Here is a 21532-nt window from a genome sequence, read left to right on the forward strand (position 1 = left end):
TTGGGAAAGCTTAGACTTGGCTGAATTCGCTTCCAATAAATTCCATTGTCACTTGGGAGGAATTAATCAAGCAATTCCTGAACAAGTTTTACCCTCCCAACAAGATTGCAAGACAGATTGATGAGATATTACAGTACAAGCAACATCCTACTGAGACTTTGCAGGAAACTTGGGAAAGATTCAAAGGGATGCTAGTGAAGTGTCTCCACCATGGTATTCCAGACCAGATGCTCAACCAGAGATTCTACATGGGGTTAGCAGACAATTTAAAAGCCAATGTAGATGCTTCAGCTGGGGGTGCATTTTTTATCAAGACATTCACAGAATGTAAAATCCTTCTTGACAAGATGTCCCAGAATTCGGGGTGGATGACGAGAGGTACGACCCTGACACCAATCGTGCATTCAGTTCCTTTTTGACCCAAATAATTTGCATGCAGAGAACATAGCCATACTCATGACTCAGATGAGTATATTGACAAAGAAGATTGATGAGATGGGTACAAAGCAAGTGCATATCGTTGACACAACAAATGGAGGACTGTGTACACCTTGCATTAATCAGTCTTATGTGTGTTCATGGAGTGGAGAAGGTGACAACCAAGGGTTAAGAGAGGATATGAATTATGTCAACAATTTTGGGGGGTCAGAGACAAGGAGGACAACAGTGGAAACCAGCACCCAATCAGCAGTACAGACCAAACATGTCGTAACCTGGCGGTATGCAGCCCCAAAGCCAAATGGTGCCATATCAGAGACAACAGGGTTATCCACAGCAGAACCAGCAACAATTGGCATATCAGCCACCTCCTTAGCAACAGGACAGCAACATGGTAGAAATCAGGGGTATGTTTCAATAACTCATTGGAACAAATGGTAAGATGCAGGAAAAGTTGACAGTTCATGACGCAGCAATAAAGAATATTGAAACTCAATTAGGGCAGTTGTCCATGGCCTTAAACAACCGCCCCCAGGGAACATTGCCAACCGACACGAACATTAACCCCAAGGAGAAAAATCCGAATCAGCTGATGGCAGTAAGTCTCCGGAATGGGAGAGATTTAGACAGGGAGCAAGAAGTTGCACAATCCAGCAGAGGGACTACGCTAGTCACTCCAGTTCCATTGGAGGTAGATGAATCAGCAGAACTTACTGAAGTGGTGGTTGAACAGGTTCAGGATGATAAAGGTAAGGCTAAAGAGAGTAAACAAGTTGCAAAACATGTGGTACCTCTTGTGCCACAGAACCCCAACAAAGAGAAGCCAACAAGCAGTGCACAAAGGGTGATACCTACACCATTCCCTCAGAGACTGGCAAAACAAAAGAAAGAAGATCAATATAGGAAATTCATGGAGATGCTTCGTCAAATTCAATTGAATATTCCTCTGATGGATGCTTTGAGGGAGATGTCCGACTATGCAAAGATGATGAAGGACCTAGTGTCACGAAAATTTGACTTTCGGGACCTATCCACAGTAACTCTGACACAGACATGTAGTGTGGTAGTGACAAGACCCATGGCTCAAAAGATGTCTGACCCAGGTAGCTTCACTATTCCGTGTACTATTGGGAGTTATGCCTTTGCAAAAGCATTGTGTGACTTAGGATCCAGCATAAACTTGGTGCCTTTGGCAATATATACAAAACTAGGCATTGGCAGAGCTAGATCGACTTCGATGTTGTTGCAACTGGCTGACCGCACAGTTAAAAGGCCGACATGGATTCTCAATGATGTGTTGGTACAAGTGGGGAAGTTTGTATTCCCTGTAGACTTTGTTATTTTGGATTTCCAGGTAGATGAGGTGATACTCATCATTCTAAGGAGGTCATTCTTAGCCACTGGGAGAGCATTGATTGATTGTGAAACTGGGGAATTAAAAATGAGGTTGAACGATGAAGAATTCATATTCAACGTTTAGCAATCCATGAGGAGACCCAGTGATTATGCTAATTGCTCCCTAGTGGAGGTAGTGGATGTGATCCTGCATGAAGATAATGAGATCCTGACTGCTAAAGATCCATTGGGAGCTTGCTTGACAAATTTAGAGGAGATGGATGGTGAAGGGTTAGCATAGTGGGTTATGGCACTCGAAGGCCAAGGATTCTGGAAGAGGGAACCTCAGTTCGAGTCCCTTGAGTTAGAAAAGAGGGTTGCACCACCAGCAAAACCATCAGTAAAGGAACCACCCAAACTGGAGCTGAAACCGCTTCCAGCTCACCTCAGGTACGCTTTCTTAGGGCCTAATTCTACTTTACCTGTTATTATATCATCTGGTTTGCTAGATGTGAAGGTAGTGCAACTCCTACAGGTGCTACAAGAATGTAAGACTACCATTGGTTGGACCATGGCAGACATAAAGGGTATCAGCCTGGCTTTTTGTATGCATAAGATTCTCTTGTAAGAAGGGCACAAACCTTCTAAAGAACATAAATGAAAGCTGAAACCGAATATGAAAGAGGTAGTGAAGAAGGAAGTGATAAAATGGTTAGATACGGGTATCATCTTCCTCATCTCTGACAGCAATTGGGCCAGCCCTGTTCAGTGTGTGCCGAAAAAGGAGGAATGATGGTTGTACAAAATGAGAATAACAAGTTGATCTTGACTCGTACAGTCATGGGAATGCGTATTTGCATGGATTATCGAAAATTGAACACAACCACTAGGAAGGACCATTTCCCTTGCCATTCATTGACCAAATGTTGGACAGGTTGGCTGGGCGATCTCACTTCTGTTTCTTGGATGGATATTCGGGATACAATCAGATCTCAATAGCCCCCGAAGACAGAGAGAAAACATCATTCACATGTTTGTATGGCATCTTTGCCTTTCGGAGAATGCCTTTTGGGCTTTGTAATGCACCGACGACATTTCAACGGTGTATGTTAGCCATTTTCACGAACATGGTTGAAGACATTATGGAGGTATTTATGGATGATTTCTCCGTGGTGGGGATTCATTTGAGGACTGTCTACACTATTTAAGAAGAGTGCTCAGAAGATGTGTGGAGACAAATTTAGTGCTGAATTGGGAGAAGTGCCATTTTATGGTAGAAAAAGGGATAGTCTTGGGGAATCAAGTGTCGAGTAAAGGAATCGAGGTTGACCATGCTAAGGTTGACGTGATTGAGAAGTTGCCACCGCCTACTTCAGTCAAGGCAGTGAGAAGTTTCCTTGGGCACGCTGGGTTCTACAGGCGATTCATAAAAGATTTCTCTAAGATTGCTAACCCTTTATGTAAACTCCTTGAAAAGGATCAACCCTTTGTGTTTTCTAATGATTGTAGGTTGGCATTTGAGGAGCTGAAGAAGATATTGGTGACTGCACCCATAATTGTTGCACCCAATTGGGAGCAACCGTTCGAGCTCATGTGCGATGCAAATGACTATGCTATAGGAGCAGTCTTGGGGAAGCGAAAGGATAAACTAATGCACCCAATTTACTATGCAAGCAGAACGCTAAGCGGTGCACAACTCAATTACACTGTGACAGAAAAAGAGATGTTGGCTGTCGTTTTTGCATTCGACAAATTCAGGTCATACTTGATTGGTTCAAAAGTTATTGTTTACACTGACCATGCAGCAATTAGGTACCTGATAGAAAAGAAAGAGTCAAAGCCACACTTGATTCACTGGGTTCTTTTGCTACAAGAATTCGATCTGGAGATCCGTGACAGAAAAAGGACAGAAAACCAAGTAGCTAACCACCTCTCAAGGTTGGAAGGAGCTGAAAGGAAGGTAGAGGTTGAGGATATAACAGAGACATTTCCGTATGAACAGTTACTAGCAGTGACAATGGAGGAGACGCCATGGTATGCTGATATTGCTAATTATTTAGCAAGTAGTATTGTACCTTATGAACTCTCTTCAATTCAAAAGAAAAATTTCTTTCTCGATTGTCGGTCTTATTATTGGGATGAACCTCTACTGTTTAAAATATGTGTAGATAACATGATCCAGAGGTGTATCCCCGAGAAAGATTAACATTCTGTTTTGTAGGCTTGCCATGCTTCACCATATGGCGGACACTTTGGAGGAATTCGGACAGCAGCTAAGGTGTTGGAATCGGGGTTGTATTGGCCAACTCTGTTCAAGGATGCCCACGCTTGGGTTAAAAGTTGCGATGAATGCCAAAGGACAGGCAACATATCTTGTCGACACGAGATGCCAATGACCACAATTCAAGAGGTGGAGGTTTTTGACATATGGAGGATCGACTTTATGGGGCCATTTGTTAGCTCGTATGGTAACAAATATATATATTAGTAGCAATTGACTATGTCTCCAAGTGGGTCGAAGCAGTGGCTCTCCCAACCAATGATGCAAAAGGGGTAACGGGTTTTCTAAAGAAAAACATCTTCACACGTTTTGGCACCCCGAGAGCTATAATCAGTGATGGTGGAACCATTTTTGCAATAGAGCATTCGCACGGCTGTTGGAAAAGTATGGAGTTCGTCATAAAGTGACCACCCCGTACCACCCACAGTCGAGCGGGCAAGTTGAAGTGTCCAACAGGGAAATTAAAAGTGTCCTTACAAAATAGTGAATGCAACAAGGACCGATTGGGCGAAGAAGTTGGATGATGCATTGTGGGCGAACCGCACAGCCTTCAAAACTCCAATTGGTATGTCACCGTACAGGTTGGTGTTTGGAAAGGCATGCCACCTTCCGGTAGAGCTCGAACATAAAGCACTTTGGGCATTGCGGCAGTTGAATTTAGATATGGAGACAGCAGGCACCAGCAAAGTCACTGGATTATATGAGCTCGAGGAATTTAGGTACCAGGCATTTGAGAGTGCTAGATTATACAAAGAAAGGATGAAACTAATGCATGATAAGCATATCTTGGATCAGAACTTCAAATCCGGAGACTTAGTGTTGTTATACAACTCGAGATTGAGATTGTTCCCGAGAAAGTTGAAGTCCCGATGGTCCAGACCCTTTAGAGTGGTGCAGATGTTCTTAAGTGGAGCTGTAGAGATTGAATCAGACGATGGGACGAATAAGTTCACAATGAATGGGCAAAGGTTGAAACATTACCTTCAAATGGCAGAAGAGAAATGGGATAGAGAGATAATAATGTTGGAAGAGCCCCAGTACGCGAATGAGGAGTGATGATCTGAGCCTGCGTTGTGCCGCGATGTTAAATCAAGCGCTGCGTGGGAGGCAACCCATGAATGTTGTTTTTTTTTTGTTTTCTTATGTAACCTTCTTTAAAAAAAATCCTCGTGACCATGACCGTAGATCGACCACGATAAAGGACGAGTATTCTGACTCGCAATTGCTCGACTCACTACGACTGCGGTACGACCATGGTGAAACGTTAACATTCTACCTCGAGGTATTTCATTCACCGCGACCGCAGTGGGACCGTGGTCGACCACGGCGATTTGCTAAATATCGTCGCCCAGGTAAGTTAAATTTCGATTTTTTTATTATTTTCTTTTCTTTTCTAACTTTTCCCCCTCTTTATTCCATTACCCACTCGCCCCTCCCCTCACTTTCCCCATCTCCTCTCTCTCTCTAAACCCTAAATCACCATATTCTCTCTTCTCTTCTTCTTCTTCTTCTTCTTCTTCTTCTTCTTCTTCTTCACTTCTCTCACAATCCCACCCATCTCCCCCAACCTCCATTCCTCTCACTCTCTCCTACATCCAGGTATGTCAAGCCTCTCCCTCTATTCTCTTGTATTTTTGTTTTAGTTTTTATGTTAGTTCAATGTTTTAATTGTGTAGTATTTCTAGTAAATATTTTGTTTCTTTTGCTTTTTAATGGGTTAGGTGCCTAATGTTGTAGTGAAGAGTGTGCACAATATTGTAGAGAAGTGTGTGCTTGTATGTAGGTCTAGTTGTTATGGGGTGGAATGGTGAAGTACAAATTGTTGATTTGGGGGGGGGGAATTGATTAATCAATGAGGGCTAATGTGTTAGGATAGTGCCTTGCTCACAAGGTGTTTATGGAATGGCCCCAATGGAATTCTAAGGGCTAATGTGACCATGATAGTGGTGAAGTCCTAGTAACCACCCATGGTTCACACAACTCACACCCTCACTGATAGGAGATTCTGTGTTTAGCAGGTACAATGCATCCATCTAGGAAGAGACGCAACACAGGGTCCTTCGCTAGTGGACCGGGCAGTTCTTCGAGAGTTAGGGGTCAATCTAGTGTGGAACAGTTTGACCGCACTAGGTTTGTCTCCAAACCAGCTGAGGACAGGTATAATGCCAAGGCGTCCAAGAAAATGTTACCGGAAGTGCATATTGACCGGGAAGCCTTGCAAGTGGAGTGCCCAAACATCTTTGCTGAGTTGACGAGGTGTCAGCTAGACATTTTCTTTGAGGAACCGGAAGAGGCGAATGTACAGATGGTGAGGGAATTCTATACTAACTGCCCGGAGTAAGAGAATGGAGTCGTCACAGTCCGGAACACTCGGGTAAATACGTCACTTGAGGCCATCCCCCGATTGTATCGGTTGCCGATATTCATCAGGGATAGAGATTGTAATGTTGCTTCTCATCGCCCAACTATCTGGTGGGGACCAATTCTAGAAGCAATATGTGTGCCTGACAGGGAGCATATATGGATAAAGCACCAGATCACATTGAACTCACAATCCCTCAATTGGGAGGCTAAGTGTTGGCTCACAATTATCAACAGTCAGCTGCTACCCTCCAGCAATATGACCGATGTCAATGGGCCACGAGCATCTGCGATCTACTCTTTTTTGACCCACCAAGATTTTGATGTCGCCAGGCTCCTCCATGATGAGATGTTAATTCGCTCCCCCGAGGTACTCAAAGGATTTTACTTCCCCTCTCTGGTTACCAGGTTTTGCCGTGCTGCAAGAGCTCCGGAAAATCCTAGATTTGATGGGAAATTGCCATTGAAAGCCCCGTTCCGGGCTAGCAAAATCTCAATTGGGAGAGAGCCGGTAGTGATGGTTGAGAATGATGATGAAGCTGATGAGGATTCTGAGGATGTTATTGTTCCACCACTACCGAGAGCTGATGAGGCGGGCCCATCACATGCCCACTGAAGTACCCGTATGACAGCCCTGGAGCAAGACATGGCTGGTCTCCGAACTTCTGTCATTGACCTGGGCACTAGAGTTGACAATATGACCACTCAATATGGCAAGTCAGAGAAAAAGATTATGGGATGGCTTCGGGAACTAGGACGAGCGTGTCACCTCGATCTTGGCACCATCTCTGATCAAGATTGAGCTTCAGGGAAGTCCCATTAACTCTGCTTTATATTTGTTGACATGGGGACATGCCAATGTTTTAAGTGTGGGGTGGGGGATGGTTGTTGTTGTAAAAATTGTATAACTGTGTATGGTGTTGTTTTCTTGCCCCGAACTGTATTCTTTGCTTTACATTTGATGCCTAGAACTTGCCCCGTGTGTTTGTTAAGCGAAATAGTAGCTTCAGTCAGTTTTAGAAGTGATATAGGCATTTCTTTGTTAAACCAGATATATAAAATAGACCAACCTAAATATAATACATCGTAGTCAACCCCGTTGAGTCTATAATCCTGTTTCTTTGGCAACCACATTGCGAACCTTACCCAATTGTTTGAATGGCCCATTTGTTTGAACCTCTTTTACCTCCCATGAGCACTTGAATGGCCTTGAAATATGCAAAAGTTAAAGTGTGGGGTGGTGGTTTGGTTTTTGAGTGGAACTAATGAAATATAGGAAAGGTGCAATTTTTGGAAAAGTAAAAGAAAAAGCACCACTTAAAAAAATGAGTAAATGTAGCAATTGATAAGTGGTGACTTGATACAATTGCACCTAAAGGAATGGGATGTTATAAATAAAAATGTGGTGGAACGTCTGATTGACATAAGTATGATTTTGAAGGTTAATGTGATTGTATTAAAAGTGCTTAGGGAGGTTAGTCACTATATCCAAATATATCATACTCGTCCCTTAGCCTACATTACAACCAAGTGAAGTCCTAATTGATCTTAGACTAACTGGAATCAATTAGTAGAGTAGTACACTACGGGCAAGCCTATGATGCATCTTTGTGGCATGTGAATGTTCTTTTTGAGAGTGAGCGAATTTTGTCTATCTGAGTTCCTAATTGTTCTTAATAATATTATTTGTGGGACTACTCTCTTGTGTGACGTGAGAGCATGTGATTCACGAAGGAAAGGTAAGTCTTGACTTCTGTATAGAGTAGTTTGAGTAAGTAAGAATATTGCACGGCACGTGAGATTCAACTTTTGAGGAAAAAGTTGTTCACTACTATTTGCAAACTTGGTGAGTTGTTCTTGGTGTGATACGTTAAAGGAGAAGCTTAGGGAAGTAACTCTGATAGAGTGTGGTAGATTGCTCGAGGACTAGCAATGATTTAAGTGTGAGGTGTTGATAATAGGCTATATAGACCGATATTTACACCTAAATGTACCATGCTTTATTGTTGTTTTAAGGGTTAAATGATAACAAAATGCTCTAATTGGTACTCTTTTGCTTCGCATGGACTAATCCGAGTTAGAAAGAGACTATGGAGTGTTTTGGGAGTCAATAATGTGGATAAAAGGCCAATCAAGAAGAACCCGAGCGAAAATAAGCAAGAAAGAGCAAAGGAGGACTGGGCTGAAGGCCACCACAACTGCGGTCAACCGCGGCTGGACCGTGATAGGCCAAGGAAGCAAGACAGAATGTTCGAGTTTCACCACGGCAGTGCCGCATTCCTACCGCGGTCGCGGTAGACTGTGTAGCTGCCCAGAACTTTTGGGACTAAAGTGTAAATCAGGAAAAACTTATTCCAAACCCTTATAAACTCAAGAAACTCGCCCAAGAAAGTTTTAAGCTTGTTTTTAGACTAATTTGGAGGCAAGAACGAGTGTGAGAAGAGCAACCAAACATTAGAGTTTTTCTATCTTCTCTTTATTATTGCAATTGCACATCATGAATACTTTTGTAGTTCTATCTTGCTTTGCTATGAGTAGCTAAACATTTGATCTAGGGTTGATGGAACCAATTGTTGGATGAAGTTTTGACTCAGCTTTGTTATAATCGAGCCGGGTTTATTATATGATTGTTCAACTATGTTTTGTATGGTGATTAATTGAATGGACCCTTGATTAATCGTGTCTATTTGCCTTGTGTTGCTTGAGAAGGAATACTAGGTTAGACTGCGGTTGAACAACACCACTTTTGGGTAATTGAAGAGATCCATTACTTGAACTTAAAAGTGGGGTTAGAGATAACGAAACTTTAGTGGGATAATTCAGAGCTACATAAATTGCCAGCTAGAGTAGTTCAAGAGAATGCTCTAGTAAATTATCGTAGTTGATCGAGAGATAATTGCGATAACCCATAGTTCATAATCCTCATAGAGTATTACAGCGAGATTATAGCCAAGGAGTTAAGACTTAAGCTAGCAATTGGGGAAATCAATACCCTAGACCTTTTTACCATTGAATTATCTTTGATTTAGCTTATTGTTAATTTTAATATCATTTTGAAGTAGTTAAACAAAAACCCAATATTTATTGATAGAAATCTTGCACCCGGAAATTGTTTGAGCTAATAGCTTCACCAAGAGTTGTAATAGATAGGTTAGCTCCCTGAGAATACGACTCCGGACTTATAAACCGAATTATATTTGCAACGACCGCTTTGTCTTTTATAAGGTATAGTTGGGCATGATCACTCATCTACTTTGCAATAATGTTTTTCAAGCACTTCATACTTCATTTCTAAATTCTTAATGTGCCTCCATTTTCACACCACAAATATTTCATTTTGGAAAAAGATCATTTTGAGTACTACTACTACTACTATTATTATTATTATTATTAATTATGATGATTAAGATGTAAAATATGATGAAATTAAATGAAATGGTATGATCAGGATTTATATAGTGAGCCCAACCTGCTTGGGATTGATGCATCCTTGTTATTATATCCCTAAAACTTCCTAAATGTGGTGGTAGAGAAGGAAGTGCTTTCGGTCGTAGAATAAGATACACGAATTTGAGCGATAGGGTACCTGTACTTAAAACCAACACGGGTGGATAGATAGAGAACAACTAAAGGCGCAAGACAACTCTCCATAAGGAAATCAGCATATTCAGATTCTAATCAAACAGAATAAATGCCAGTCGATATGCAAAATGTGTGGAATTTTTCTTGCATGTTTGATGAATGAGACACAATGTTGCTTGCTTTTCTTCAATAATGCTCACCAGAATCTGATGCCTAAAGAAAATAACTTCTTTTTTTCAATCTTCTTCTCACTTGTTTTTCTTCTTTTCCTTTACCACATAACCAAATGCATTACTCTTTAGTAAACTTGTACCATTAAACTTATTCCTACATTTAGCATGCCTGCTAGTTTATTTTCACAATTTATTCACTTTATCTCTACCCCACCAACATAGTTAACACTTAACAGGAAGTAAGGAAAGCTTAAATACTTAATATAGGCAGTTTAGTGAACATCAAAGGTTACTTAGAACAGAGTTTCTGAAGCTGACTCCGAGAAGAAAAGGCCAGCCCAGTACACGAAGTATCCAACATTCACACATGGTCAAAGGAAGAGCTACACTCCAAGGGGTATGATGTAGGTAGCTTACCCTGATGCAAACATCAATGGCTGATTCCATGACTCGAACCGTGACCTATAGGTCTCACAAAGACAACTTACCGTTGCTCCAAAGCTCCCCTTCAAGCTGACTCCAAGAACACGTCAGTATTTTTTTTTATCTACATTATCAGGACAGAGAGCTTCCTAGGCTTTAATTGAAAGAATTAAAACATAGCCATCATTCAGAGAGGGGCTCTGTGTATTAATGCAGAGAGGAAGCAATTGAAAATTTACCTACAAAAATTCAATGCAGCAAACTAGGAAAATCATGTAATGAAAGACCATACTAATAAAAAACAAGTGCAGCAATTAATAGAGTTTAACTTCTATAACACTTATGACAAGAATTTTTACTTACACTATCAGGTCACATTAAAGAGAATTACAGGTAACCGACCGTAAAAAGTAAGATCAGTAAAAACAAGTTACATGCTACAACAAACAAGTTAAAGTACATCGATAGTGCAAAAAAAATCTACGCTATCAGTATATATAAGTTAAAACCTAAAAAATTAACAATATTAAAAACTGAAGATAGAAGCTTGAAAATAAAGCACTAAATCCATATATCACGGTTGCGCTCTTATAACTAAACCAAAGCCTTGGAGGCAAATATATACATATAAAAACCAAATGAGCAATTATTAATGATATTAGCAAAAGATAAAAACTTGAAAATCTGTCCATGCAAAACAGAAAATTCCCTGGTTGAAGTAAGAAATATAATTCCTGTAAGAAAACATGAGTGTTCAGAGAAAAAAGATAGGGACTTGGAGAATTGATCATAGCAAAAACATTTTCTTTTAAAACATCATTGGGCAGTGCCCAAAAGAGAAATCAAATCAAAGCATTGTTGGAATTACAGGAAGTGGAAGGAGAAAAAAAATCAAATGGAAAAGAAAAAATATGAGGCTATAGATGTGGCTTATGGCTAGCATGCCATCAGCTATTACAACGGAAATACAAAAATGAAGAAAAAATAAATGCATATCGACTTCGAATGTAATAAACAACAGACTATGTCTCGCGCTATACATACTATTTTTGCATCTACCCTTATTAATTCTCTTTTCCTTCATCTTCATTCAATATGCGATTGCGGAAATCATTGACCATGAGAGGAAGCCCTTCTCGCAAGGGTACTTTTGGTTCCCAGTTTAGCAGCTCTTTAGCTTTGCTAATATCTGGTTTCCTCTTGTGAGGATCATCGGCCGTGTTGGCTCTGAACTCGATTTTTGCACTGGGATCAATCACTTCTTTAACCACCTGTTTCCAAGTTAATGCAGTTTATGACTGTATTGATAACATAACTTAGCACTTAAAACTAGATACATAATTTGGTTAAATATTATACATTTCATGCTCTAAATAGTAAATTACTACAACTTGACTGTTAAGCGCTTATTATGTTTTGGTGTAAACTGGAACTTGTAAAAGATGCTGAAATCTTGTTAGATCTCATTTCCTAATTTACAGCTCCACCATAAGTATCATCAGACATTCCAACAACTATTCTTTTATATTTGAAGATTAATGTATCCACTATAGCAATAAAAAATACTTACATCATGCAAATTTAATATTTCAAAACTTGGAACCAACACAGAGAAAAAATTCAGTCTTTTAACTAAGATTTCAAGCTTATTGTAGAGCAATACCAACGAAAGTAAATATGAGAATAGAACAGGTTCCATCTGTTTATGAAGGATGCGAGTAAAGGGCAGCCTGGTGCAAAAAACATCCCGTTGGTACGGGCAAGGGCCGCATCCCAGGGATATGAAGTAGACAACCTAACCTAATGCAATTATGCAAGCATTAGTGGTTGCTTCCACGGCTCGAACCCGTGACCTATAGGTCACATGGGGACAACTTTATCGTTGCTCCAAGGTTCCCCTTCTTATGAAGGATGCGAGTGACACAGATATTCTCTTTGTAACAACATGGAGAGAACAAACTTTGAATTCCTCAATGAGCAACATTCACCACGAATTGACCATACAGATAGTCCGAAAACATATCTGTAGACATGCACATATGCATAAATAAGTATGACTTACCTCAGCAAGCTCCAACATGGTGAATTCTCCCGGATTTCCTAAGTTGAAAGGGCCGATATGCTCACCCTCCATGAGGGCCACCAATCCATCAACCTTTAATCAAAGCAAAGTTAATTAGGTTAAATATATTTATAATTACAAAGAAGCCCTCTCTTATGAGCTCTAGACTCTTATAAACATTAGTCAAGTTTATACTTGTGAAGTTTTTCAATTAAACATCAATCAGTCAATCAGCTAAACCTTAGTCAAAACTTTGTATGATCGGCTATATGAATCTTCCGTGGCTATTAATGCCGCTCTATTTAGGTCCATTTCATTCTAATACTAACAATTTGTCTTTAAGAAAAAATATGGGTCTTCTAAACCTGGAAGTTTTCTAAATACATTTATCCCATATGAACATACAAATCCCTAATCATAATATAAAAGTAAAAGAAACTTTTAACTATTGTCAGAGCTAATGTAAGTGTAAACCAAAACTAGTTGGAACCACCTATACGAATCATTTGCTATCATTGTATTTTTTACTTAGCTGACTCCACATTACTTAGAAGTTAGAATAGATTGTAAGCCTTTTGAGATAATCTTTTCTATGTAATTTATGGTCTACCTCATTCATCTTTTATTACGTCCAATCATCATATAGACCTATCATTGTATTTTTTACTTAGCTGACTCCACATTACTTAGAAGTTAGAATAGATTGTAAGCCTTTTGAGATAATCTTTTCTACGTAATTTATGGTCTACCTCATTCATCTTTTATTACATCCAATCATCATATAGACCTATTGATGAGCATATGGAGGTACACACGATATAGCCAAACCATCTCAAGCGAGACCTCTCATTTTTTCCTCAGTGTATGCTACTTTCACCATCCGCCAAATGTTGTCATTTCTAATCCATGCAATCTTGTAACCACATTTCTATTTTAAGTCTTAACATCTGCATTCCTACGACATTCATCTTGTAGACATGTTAGAGTTTAGAGGTCTAACATTCATTCTAATTAACATTGTTCTAAGGCAACCTTCACTCTCATAGCATCCTTGGCCTTTCCCTTTGTTAAGATTTTTCCGATCACATACTACTTCTATGGAACTCCACATTTCAGTCATTTTATTTTAGTTCTGTGTTACATCTACATCTATCATGTCATTCGCCTGGATCACTGAGCCAAGATACTCAACTTGTCTACACTTCGGCAGTAAACACTGATATAATCATATTTCACTTTATTTTTTCTTAGGAGCCAAATCAGCATTTATACTCTCTAAAGTGCTTCTTTATAGTTCCAACATCTGGTTGAATCATTCAATAGCATTGTCAATTAATGCCAAAATTACCAGCAAAATAGAACGCACCATGGATTCTCGTCTGTTATACTATTGATTAACTAATCTATAAATAAATAGGATATAAGTATGGGTTCAAGAAAGATCCCTGATGTAAACGTAACAAGACCACATTCTTCGTCTCTTTTTAATCATGGCAGGAAAAGGCAACAAAGGACCACAACCAACTTAGACTATGCAGATCTCACAAAATCCATACTATGCCGACTCGGTCAGACCAACGAACTTCAAAATACATAGTTAAACAAGTCCAGATGTTAATAGAAGGTCAGTTATATATTTATCACAAAAAAAATAGAAGTCCAACCATATAAGGTTCCATTCACATGATATTCCTTCTTGAAACAACCCCTTTACATTTAGTAAACATCGTGTTAAATCTGAAGCATGTAGTTCACTACATAGATAGTATCAACATCGTGTTAAATCTAACATGTCTACAATAAACCAAATATTGTAAGAAGTTCAAAGTTTTCTTTTTCTTAATATATATAAAAGTCAAATTAGGTAGTCAATTTGGGATAGAGAGACCATAGATCTTTCAAAATCTAGCAAAACATTTTTGTCTATTTAATGAACTTCAAAATTCTGAAGATGAGAACTCCAAAAATTTAACTTCTTGCTCAATAATGAATTTCACTTTGTAAAATCGAGAAGCAAATTTATCAGAAAACTAGATCTTTAGAGTAGAAAAAGAAATATGTTGCATTTAAGAAAACGTCAAATGTAGTTCATAACATGCTAAGGCAGAGACAGGGAATGGGGAAGAGAACTGATTAAGATGCAGTACCAGATCAGAGACATATTGGAAGCTTCGTGTTTGCTTTCCATCACCATATACTGTCATCGGTTGGTTGCGAATGGCCTGCAAACATGGTTTTAGAATAATAAGTAATACAAAAGGACTTTAAAAGGCAAGCTCAGGTTAAACTAATGATATTACCAGACGAGAGAACAAACCTGGGCAACAAAGTTGCTGACAACACGTCCATCATCTAGACACATGCGAGGTCCATATGTATTGAAAATCCGAGCAATACGCACCTGCACGCAAAGATTCTAAGCTGTAAAATTCTACTCCATCCATGATGTACATGTAAAACATGCATGTATCGTGTGGTACCACCTACCACTTACCACTTGAATTCATTTGGCTTTTGCAAGTGGAAAGAGGGAGGACACAATACAGAACTTAACTTCAGAATGAATCTTATTTTGGGGAAAAATGACTTTCTACATTGTTGCCCATATTCCATTCTCTCTCCTCATAATATCATGGAGTTTGTTCAACTTCACAAATTCAAGAGCTAGCAAGACAATAGGTTTCAAGTTGAATTTCCAAACTTTTCTTGAGAAAACACTAAAATCCAGAAAATAACAATTAATTTTGATGGATAGGCACCTTGATTTTATATTATAATTACTCCAGCAAGCTATATCACATGTTAACATACAGGTCTGAATTGCATGTAGGCAGCTTCCTACTGTTCAAGGAAGAAAGAGTCTAAAGAACAAGTCACATTACATATACATATTACTGCCCTCCAGCTTGATCTTTGCATTTTGAGATGTAATATTCATTCTCAAAATAGCAACTTTTTACACCATAATTTATCCTTTGTCACTTGCCATTATCTTCTCTTTTTCGAGAATGTTTCTGCTCTACTTTAACCAGGCAATTAAATAACTCCTGCTGTCCACATTCTAAGTTAAGACATCTCGGACAGAATAAAAGGGTCATCGAAATACTTTCACAGCACTTTCTAATTGCTGAAATCAATATATTACCTTTAACAATAATAAAAAAGGGTCTTCCAAATTCTCCATTATAGTGCCCAAACACTAGCTGTTCTTATGCTTTAAGGGGTCGTTTGGTTGCCGATTAGAGTTATGCAGGTATTAGTTATACATGTATTAGTTATGCAGGTATTAGTTATGCAAGAATAAGTAATGCAGGGATTAGTTATGCATGTATTAGTTATGCAGGGATTAGTCCTTGAATAACGCACGTGAAATTCAAAAAAAAGGGAAATGCCAATTGTAGTGTATATAATTCTTTCTTGGGTTTTGGTTGAATTTTTTGCTATATTGTTACAACACTTTATTTAGTAATTCAAAAACATCATAGCATAAGATTGTTATTTGCTGGAGAAAACGGCAGTGAAAAGTTTGCTGGAGAAAATGGCAATGATTTATGGTAAATTGATAGGGGTAAATTTGTTGTTTTAGTATTTTATCCATGTATTACTAATACATGTATTAGTTATTCCATCTTCTCCCCCGCATAAAATAATATACAGATTGACGCATAACTTATACATGTATTATTTATGTAGAATTGTAAAATGCCAACCAAACATGGTATTAGTTATGCTGAATTTTGTACAAAATAACTAATGGCTACCAAACATGGTATAAGTTATGTTACCCCTAATACATGAATAACTTTCCCCCTAACCGGCTACCAAACAACCCCTAAGGGTATAAAAGCCTAACGTATAAAGGCCAAGAGGAGATAAATAGCATGCATTCTACTATTCTAGAGTCTAGATCACCAAAATTTTCACCCTATTCAAGTCATCTAATCAGCACAAGAAGATGATTCAGTGATGAGTTTCCTGATGGCACAAAAATTATAGTGCATTTCATTCAGTACTAGAGGCAAAAGATGCTGCATTTAGTTTCTAAAGCACCCTGGATAATTTTGCATAGAATTTTAAAAGAATTAGAAACAAGGAGCCTGTTCAATTGCACATACAAGCATTCAGCAAATCATTTGTTACATTATCTATTAAAAAGGACAAATCTTCTTACCTCTACACCTGCACCACGATGGTAATCCATAGTCAATGTTTCAGCAGTCCGTTTTCCCTCGTCATAGCAGCTCCTAACACCTAGAAGTTTCAAGATGCTCAAGCATCATTAAAACCAGCTGAAGAGATAACTTTCATTATACAAGAAAGTATTTCAGTTTCTACAGACCTATTGGATTCACATGACCCCAATATGTTTCCTTTTGAGGATGCTCGAGTGGGTCACCATAAACCTCACTTGTACTGGTAAGCAAGAACCTCGCACCAATCCTCTTCGCAAGGCCCAACATGTTAAGCGTGCCCATCACATTTGTCTTGTAATCACAGTTAAGGATCTCAAATGCATCCAAATTCAATAAACTAACCAAAGAAGTCTCATTTCCATGACACTGAACTAATTATCATACTAGCACAAACACACACAAAACCAAAGAAGAATTATACATAAAGCTAACAATAAACAATAAGCCAAGTAATGATCTAGAATTTATATAACAGTTGGGGAAGGCCGGTACACTAAGCTCTATTAGGCGAGGTACGGGTTAGACTGAACTCAATAGCTTTCGCCCAAACACTGTATTTGTATCAAGAAATTCAGTAAATATGCACAAAAATTAAATTCAGAACCCAATTACTAACACGTGATATCACTATCCTATTATTTAGAACTCATAAAGTTCAAATCCTAACTCCACCTCTACTCCAACTATGAGGAGGGTCCGGGGAAGGGGCGGACTATATTGAGTCTATTTTCCGTAGCCTTACTTTGCATTTATGCAAAAGGCTATTTCCATGGCCAGCAACTTTTACTGTTGCACTAAAGCTCCCCTTCCAAACTGATATAACAGTTCTGACATGTATTTTACTAATTCAATAAACAAATCAAAGAACACTCATTTCAATAACATTGAACTAATTATCATGCAGACACACACATACACAAAACCAAAAGAGGTGTTTCTACGATAAATCTGAAAAATAAACCAAAAAATAATCTTTAAAAAAAGGATATAATAGTTTTGACAGGATTATACTTGTAGTGAACAGGAGAAGCAGGGCAAGCCAAGTGATAAATCTGATCTACTTCCAACAAAATAGGCTCAACAACATCATGCCTAATAAGCTCAAATCTTGGATTCCCAAAATGATGCATCACATTTTCTTTCCTCCCAGTAAAGAAATTATCAATAACAATAACATCATCACCTCTCTTAATTAACTTATCCACTAAATGACTCCCAACAAAACCAGCCCCACCAGTTACTACAATCCTCATCCTTTTTCTCCCAACCCCAACTGGTACCCTCCCTTTAAAAATTGGTACATTATTATAAGATGAAATAGTTGATAAGGATTCATGATTTAAAGCATTATATGATCTGGGAATTGAAGAATGTGGTTCAGAAGATGTGCTTAAGAGAGAAAGACTAGGTTGAAATATAAAGAAAGTGGAACCAATGAGAATACCAATAAGAATGAATAAAAGTCTTTGTTCTTTGAGGAGATAGTTAATGGATCTGGGTAGAGATCTAGTTGGATGTTTGAGGGTCTTTGGTGAGTATGGTAAGCTTATTTGAGAATTGGGTATTTCTTCATCTCTTCTGCTAGACTGCTTATGCAATTTCATAGCTTTTTTTGGAACTGATAAAAGTGAATTTTCGTGTGTGTGTGTGTGTGTGTGTGATTTAGGGAGTTTAAACTAATAGAATTGTATGATTAATAATGTAAGAAGATGAAAATGATGTTGCAGAGAAGCAACTATAACTACCTGGTGTTTGTAGGATTTGATTTCAGTGATCATTGAAGAGACAGAGAGAAGAGAGCAATAGGTTAAATGGGCTGGGCTTCTACTGGGGTACAACTCCAACTTCCATCTGTAAGCCCATGGTTGGATGACATATTGGTTGAAGTACACAAATAGCCCTCAAAGTGGATGATCTTAAATTTTTGTCATCACTGGCCCCATAAATAGAATTTTAAGTTTAACAAGTAAAGTCGAATCCAGAAAATTAAGTAGGCGTTATGACATAAGAATTGTAAAATTCGAAAAAATGATGAAATTTTTTGTCAAGTGAAAATGGTATTTGAATTTTAGAGTTGTGTTTGGATATAAATTTCAGTTTGGGTTGTTTTTGAAGTTTTATGAGTGATTTGAGTGAAAATTTTGAAAAATAACTTTTTGCAGTTTTTCAAATTTTCGAAATTTTTTAAAATTCATCTCCAAGTGAAAATTGAAAATTTTATGAATAAACGCTGGTTTCGAAAAAAAGTGAAATTTTTTTGAAAAAATCTTCAAATTTTATGTCCAAACGGGGACTAATTCTGCAGGTTTAAGATTTCGGTTTCAAGATTGAAACTCATCATCTTATTTGAGTTGTGGGTACATAGCTTCAATTTTTTCAGCAATTTTAGTAAATTTTATACCGAAAATCAATATCTAGAATAAAAGTTATTGTTCAATTGAACCCATAGCTGAATTGTTGGATCTGCCCCTGTTAACAAGTTTTGCCCCACGCTTGCTTATGGGCAACACGCTTAACCTTTGACCTTAAAGTTATGTTCAAAAGGTTAATCATATTTCTATAAATTGTTTGCTGCTTCTTTATCTATTTAAGCAATTTTTAAGCTATAGCATTAATCCCTCGCTAAGAAGAATTAGCTTAAATAATCGTCCATCCAATCGTTTAAATTAAAATAGTCAACGGATATATAATATATATATATATATATATATATATAATTCATATATAATATATGTATAACTGTGTATTATCTTTGTATACATGTCAAAGAATAAATAATGAATCAGGTCGACTATTTGCGTAAAATCCCTTAATCTAACCCAATTGTTCTACTGGTTACAAGGTGATACATCCCAAGTAATTTTCTTCACCAGAGGTTGAGGTAACTTTTTGGAATGTACTCTTCTCAGCAGTATTTTAAATAAAAAATTTGAAAATTGTATATAGCATTTCATTATATGTTTATAGTTTTTGGCCAAATTTTTGAGAACTTGGGAAGTGATTATTTTTTCAGAATAAGGTGTTTAAGTTAAGTTTTTTCCAAATACCAAAAAACAAGCGAATTGACATTAACAATCATTTACCTTTGAGTGTATTTTAAGTTAGCTACTAATTTATGAACAGAAGGAAGTGGAAACCATCAAAACCCCGTTGCTTCTTTTTAAAGATAAAACAAAAACTCATGTGAAAAAGGCCTTGCTTCGGGTGTGTTTGGTACGAGGAAAACATTTTTCGGAAATTGTTTTCCAATTTTCCCATGGTTGGTTGGTTTAAATGTTTTGGAAAATATTTTCCTTAACAATTCATTTTCCTTATCAAGAGAAGGGAAAACATTTTCCAAAACTCCTTCTCAACCTTTCCCACCCTCATCAACCCACCCCACCCCCTTTCCAAAAAAAGGTTTTTTTTTCCTTTCAAATTTCAGTTTTTCCGTTACTACCCACCCTACTACCCCTCCACCCCACCCCACCCCACCCCCCTCGAAAAAAAATTTAAAATATATTTGTCAGTTTTAATTTTATTATTTATCGGTTTAAAGGCTCAAAATTTTACATATTCCAAAATTATGAGTTCGGAGGTTTATGTGTTTGGAAGTTTACGGGTTTAGAAATTATAAAAGTTTACGGGTTCGAAATTCCGCGGTTTTGAAAATTTAGCGGTTCGAAAGTTTATGAAATTTGTGGATTCGAAAAGTTGTTGGTTTGAAAGTTTATGGCTTCATGTTTATTATATCTAAATTATTTATGAATACTCTTGAGAAGTCATTTTCCTTAATTTGCGTACCAAACACCGAAAAATTTTATGGTTTATTATATCTAAATTATTTATGAATACTCTTGAGAAGTCATTTTCCTTAATTTGCGTACCAAACACCGAAAAATGAATAAGATTTCTACTTGTTTTCCAAGAAAATATTTTCTTGGAAAACATTTTCCGTTATATCAAACACACCCTTCATGTTAAGCTTTAAGGTTTAATAATGATTATAGTGAACTGTTTTCAGTCTTTAACCATCCTAAAAGATTTAGTGGGCGTTTGGACATAAGAATCGTAAAATTTCGAAAAAAAAAAGTGAAAAATTTCCTTCAAGTGAAAATGATATTTAAAAACTAGAGTTATGTTTGGACATGAATATCATTTGGGTTGTTTTTAAATTTTTGTGAGTGACCTCAAGTGAAAAACTCTGAAATTCATCTTCAAGCGAAAATTGAAAATTTTATGGCTAAACATTGATTTAACAAAAAGTGAATTTTTTTTTTTGAGGAAAAGTGAAAATTTTGTATGGCCAAAGGGGCTCAAAGCTTCAATTTATTGCTGGATTATTTAATTTAGTACCTAGATTGAGTATTATTTACCAATACTAAAAGTGTCAAAACAGAAAGAATTAAAAGAGAGAAAAGATAAAATTCGACCACAGTGGGAGTCGAACCCACGACCTTCTGATCCGAAGTCAGACGCGCTAATCCACTGCGCTATGCGGTCTTTTGATCATCGTTCGCCTCTATTTTAATAAGGTGGCATACTTATAAGTAATTGAGAAATATTAATCTGCATCGGCCTCTAAATCTTAATCATTTTAAAAACAAATTAATGACAAGTATATTTTCCAAAGAGGATACAACCGAAAGAGTAATTGAACAAGTAAATTAAAAGAAAAGGCATTGTCAAAAGGGGCAGAACCAGA

The 21532-nt window shown here is 37.6% G+C and overlaps 2 protein-coding genes and 1 non-coding gene across 3 annotated transcripts; 1 reads left to right on the forward strand and 2 right to left on the reverse strand.

Moving 5' to 3' along the window:
• Positions 1-880: 880 nt before the first annotated feature.
• LOC104231792 (uncharacterized) lies at positions 881-1918 on the forward strand. Its single transcript, XM_070152496.1, has one exon. It carries the CDS (start codon positions 881-883, stop codon positions 1916-1918), a length of 1038 nt encoding a protein of 345 aa, XP_070008597.1.
• A 9465-nt stretch (positions 1919-11383) lies between these two features.
• Positions 11384-18627, reverse strand: LOC104231790 (UDP-glucuronic acid decarboxylase 1-like). The gene is made up of 7 exons (XM_009784843.1): positions 17838-18627; positions 16995-17142; positions 16827-16906; positions 14973-15056; positions 14803-14877; positions 12656-12748; positions 11384-11864 (listed from the first exon to the last, which is right to left on the reverse strand). The coding sequence occupies exons 1-7, from the start codon at positions 18450-18452 to the stop codon at positions 11658-11660; spliced, it is 1302 nt and encodes a 433-aa protein (XP_009783145.1). The 5' UTR covers positions 18453-18627; the 3' UTR covers positions 11384-11657.
• A 2629-nt stretch (positions 18628-21256) lies between these two features.
• Positions 21257-21330, reverse strand: TRNAR-UCG (transfer RNA arginine (anticodon UCG)). The gene has a single exon. It is a non-coding gene; the product is annotated as a tRNA-Arg (tRNA).
• Positions 21331-21532: the final 202 nt, after the last annotated feature.

Source organism: Nicotiana sylvestris, chromosome 7 (genome assembly GCF_000393655.2).
Source record: "Nicotiana sylvestris chromosome 7, ASM39365v2, whole genome shotgun sequence".
Taxonomy (NCBI): Eukaryota; Viridiplantae; Streptophyta; class Magnoliopsida; order Solanales; family Solanaceae; genus Nicotiana; species Nicotiana sylvestris.

Coding starts and splice junctions, on each gene's coding strand:
- LOC104231792 (XM_070152496.1), top strand. CDS start 881: ATGCAGGAAAAGTTGACAGTTCATGACGCAGCAATAAAGAATATTGAA.
- LOC104231790 (XM_009784843.1), bottom strand. CDS start 18,452: ATGAAATTGCATAAGCAGTCTAGCAGAAGAGATGAAGAAATACCCAAT. Junction 15,057..16,826: donor ATCGTGGTGCAGGTGTAGAG/GTAAGAAGATTT, acceptor CTTTGCGTGCAG/GTGCGTATTGCTCGGATTTT. Junction 11,865..12,655: donor CCATGTTGGAGCTTGCTGAG/GTAAGTCATACT, acceptor ACTTGGAAACAG/GTGGTTAAAGAAGTGATTGA.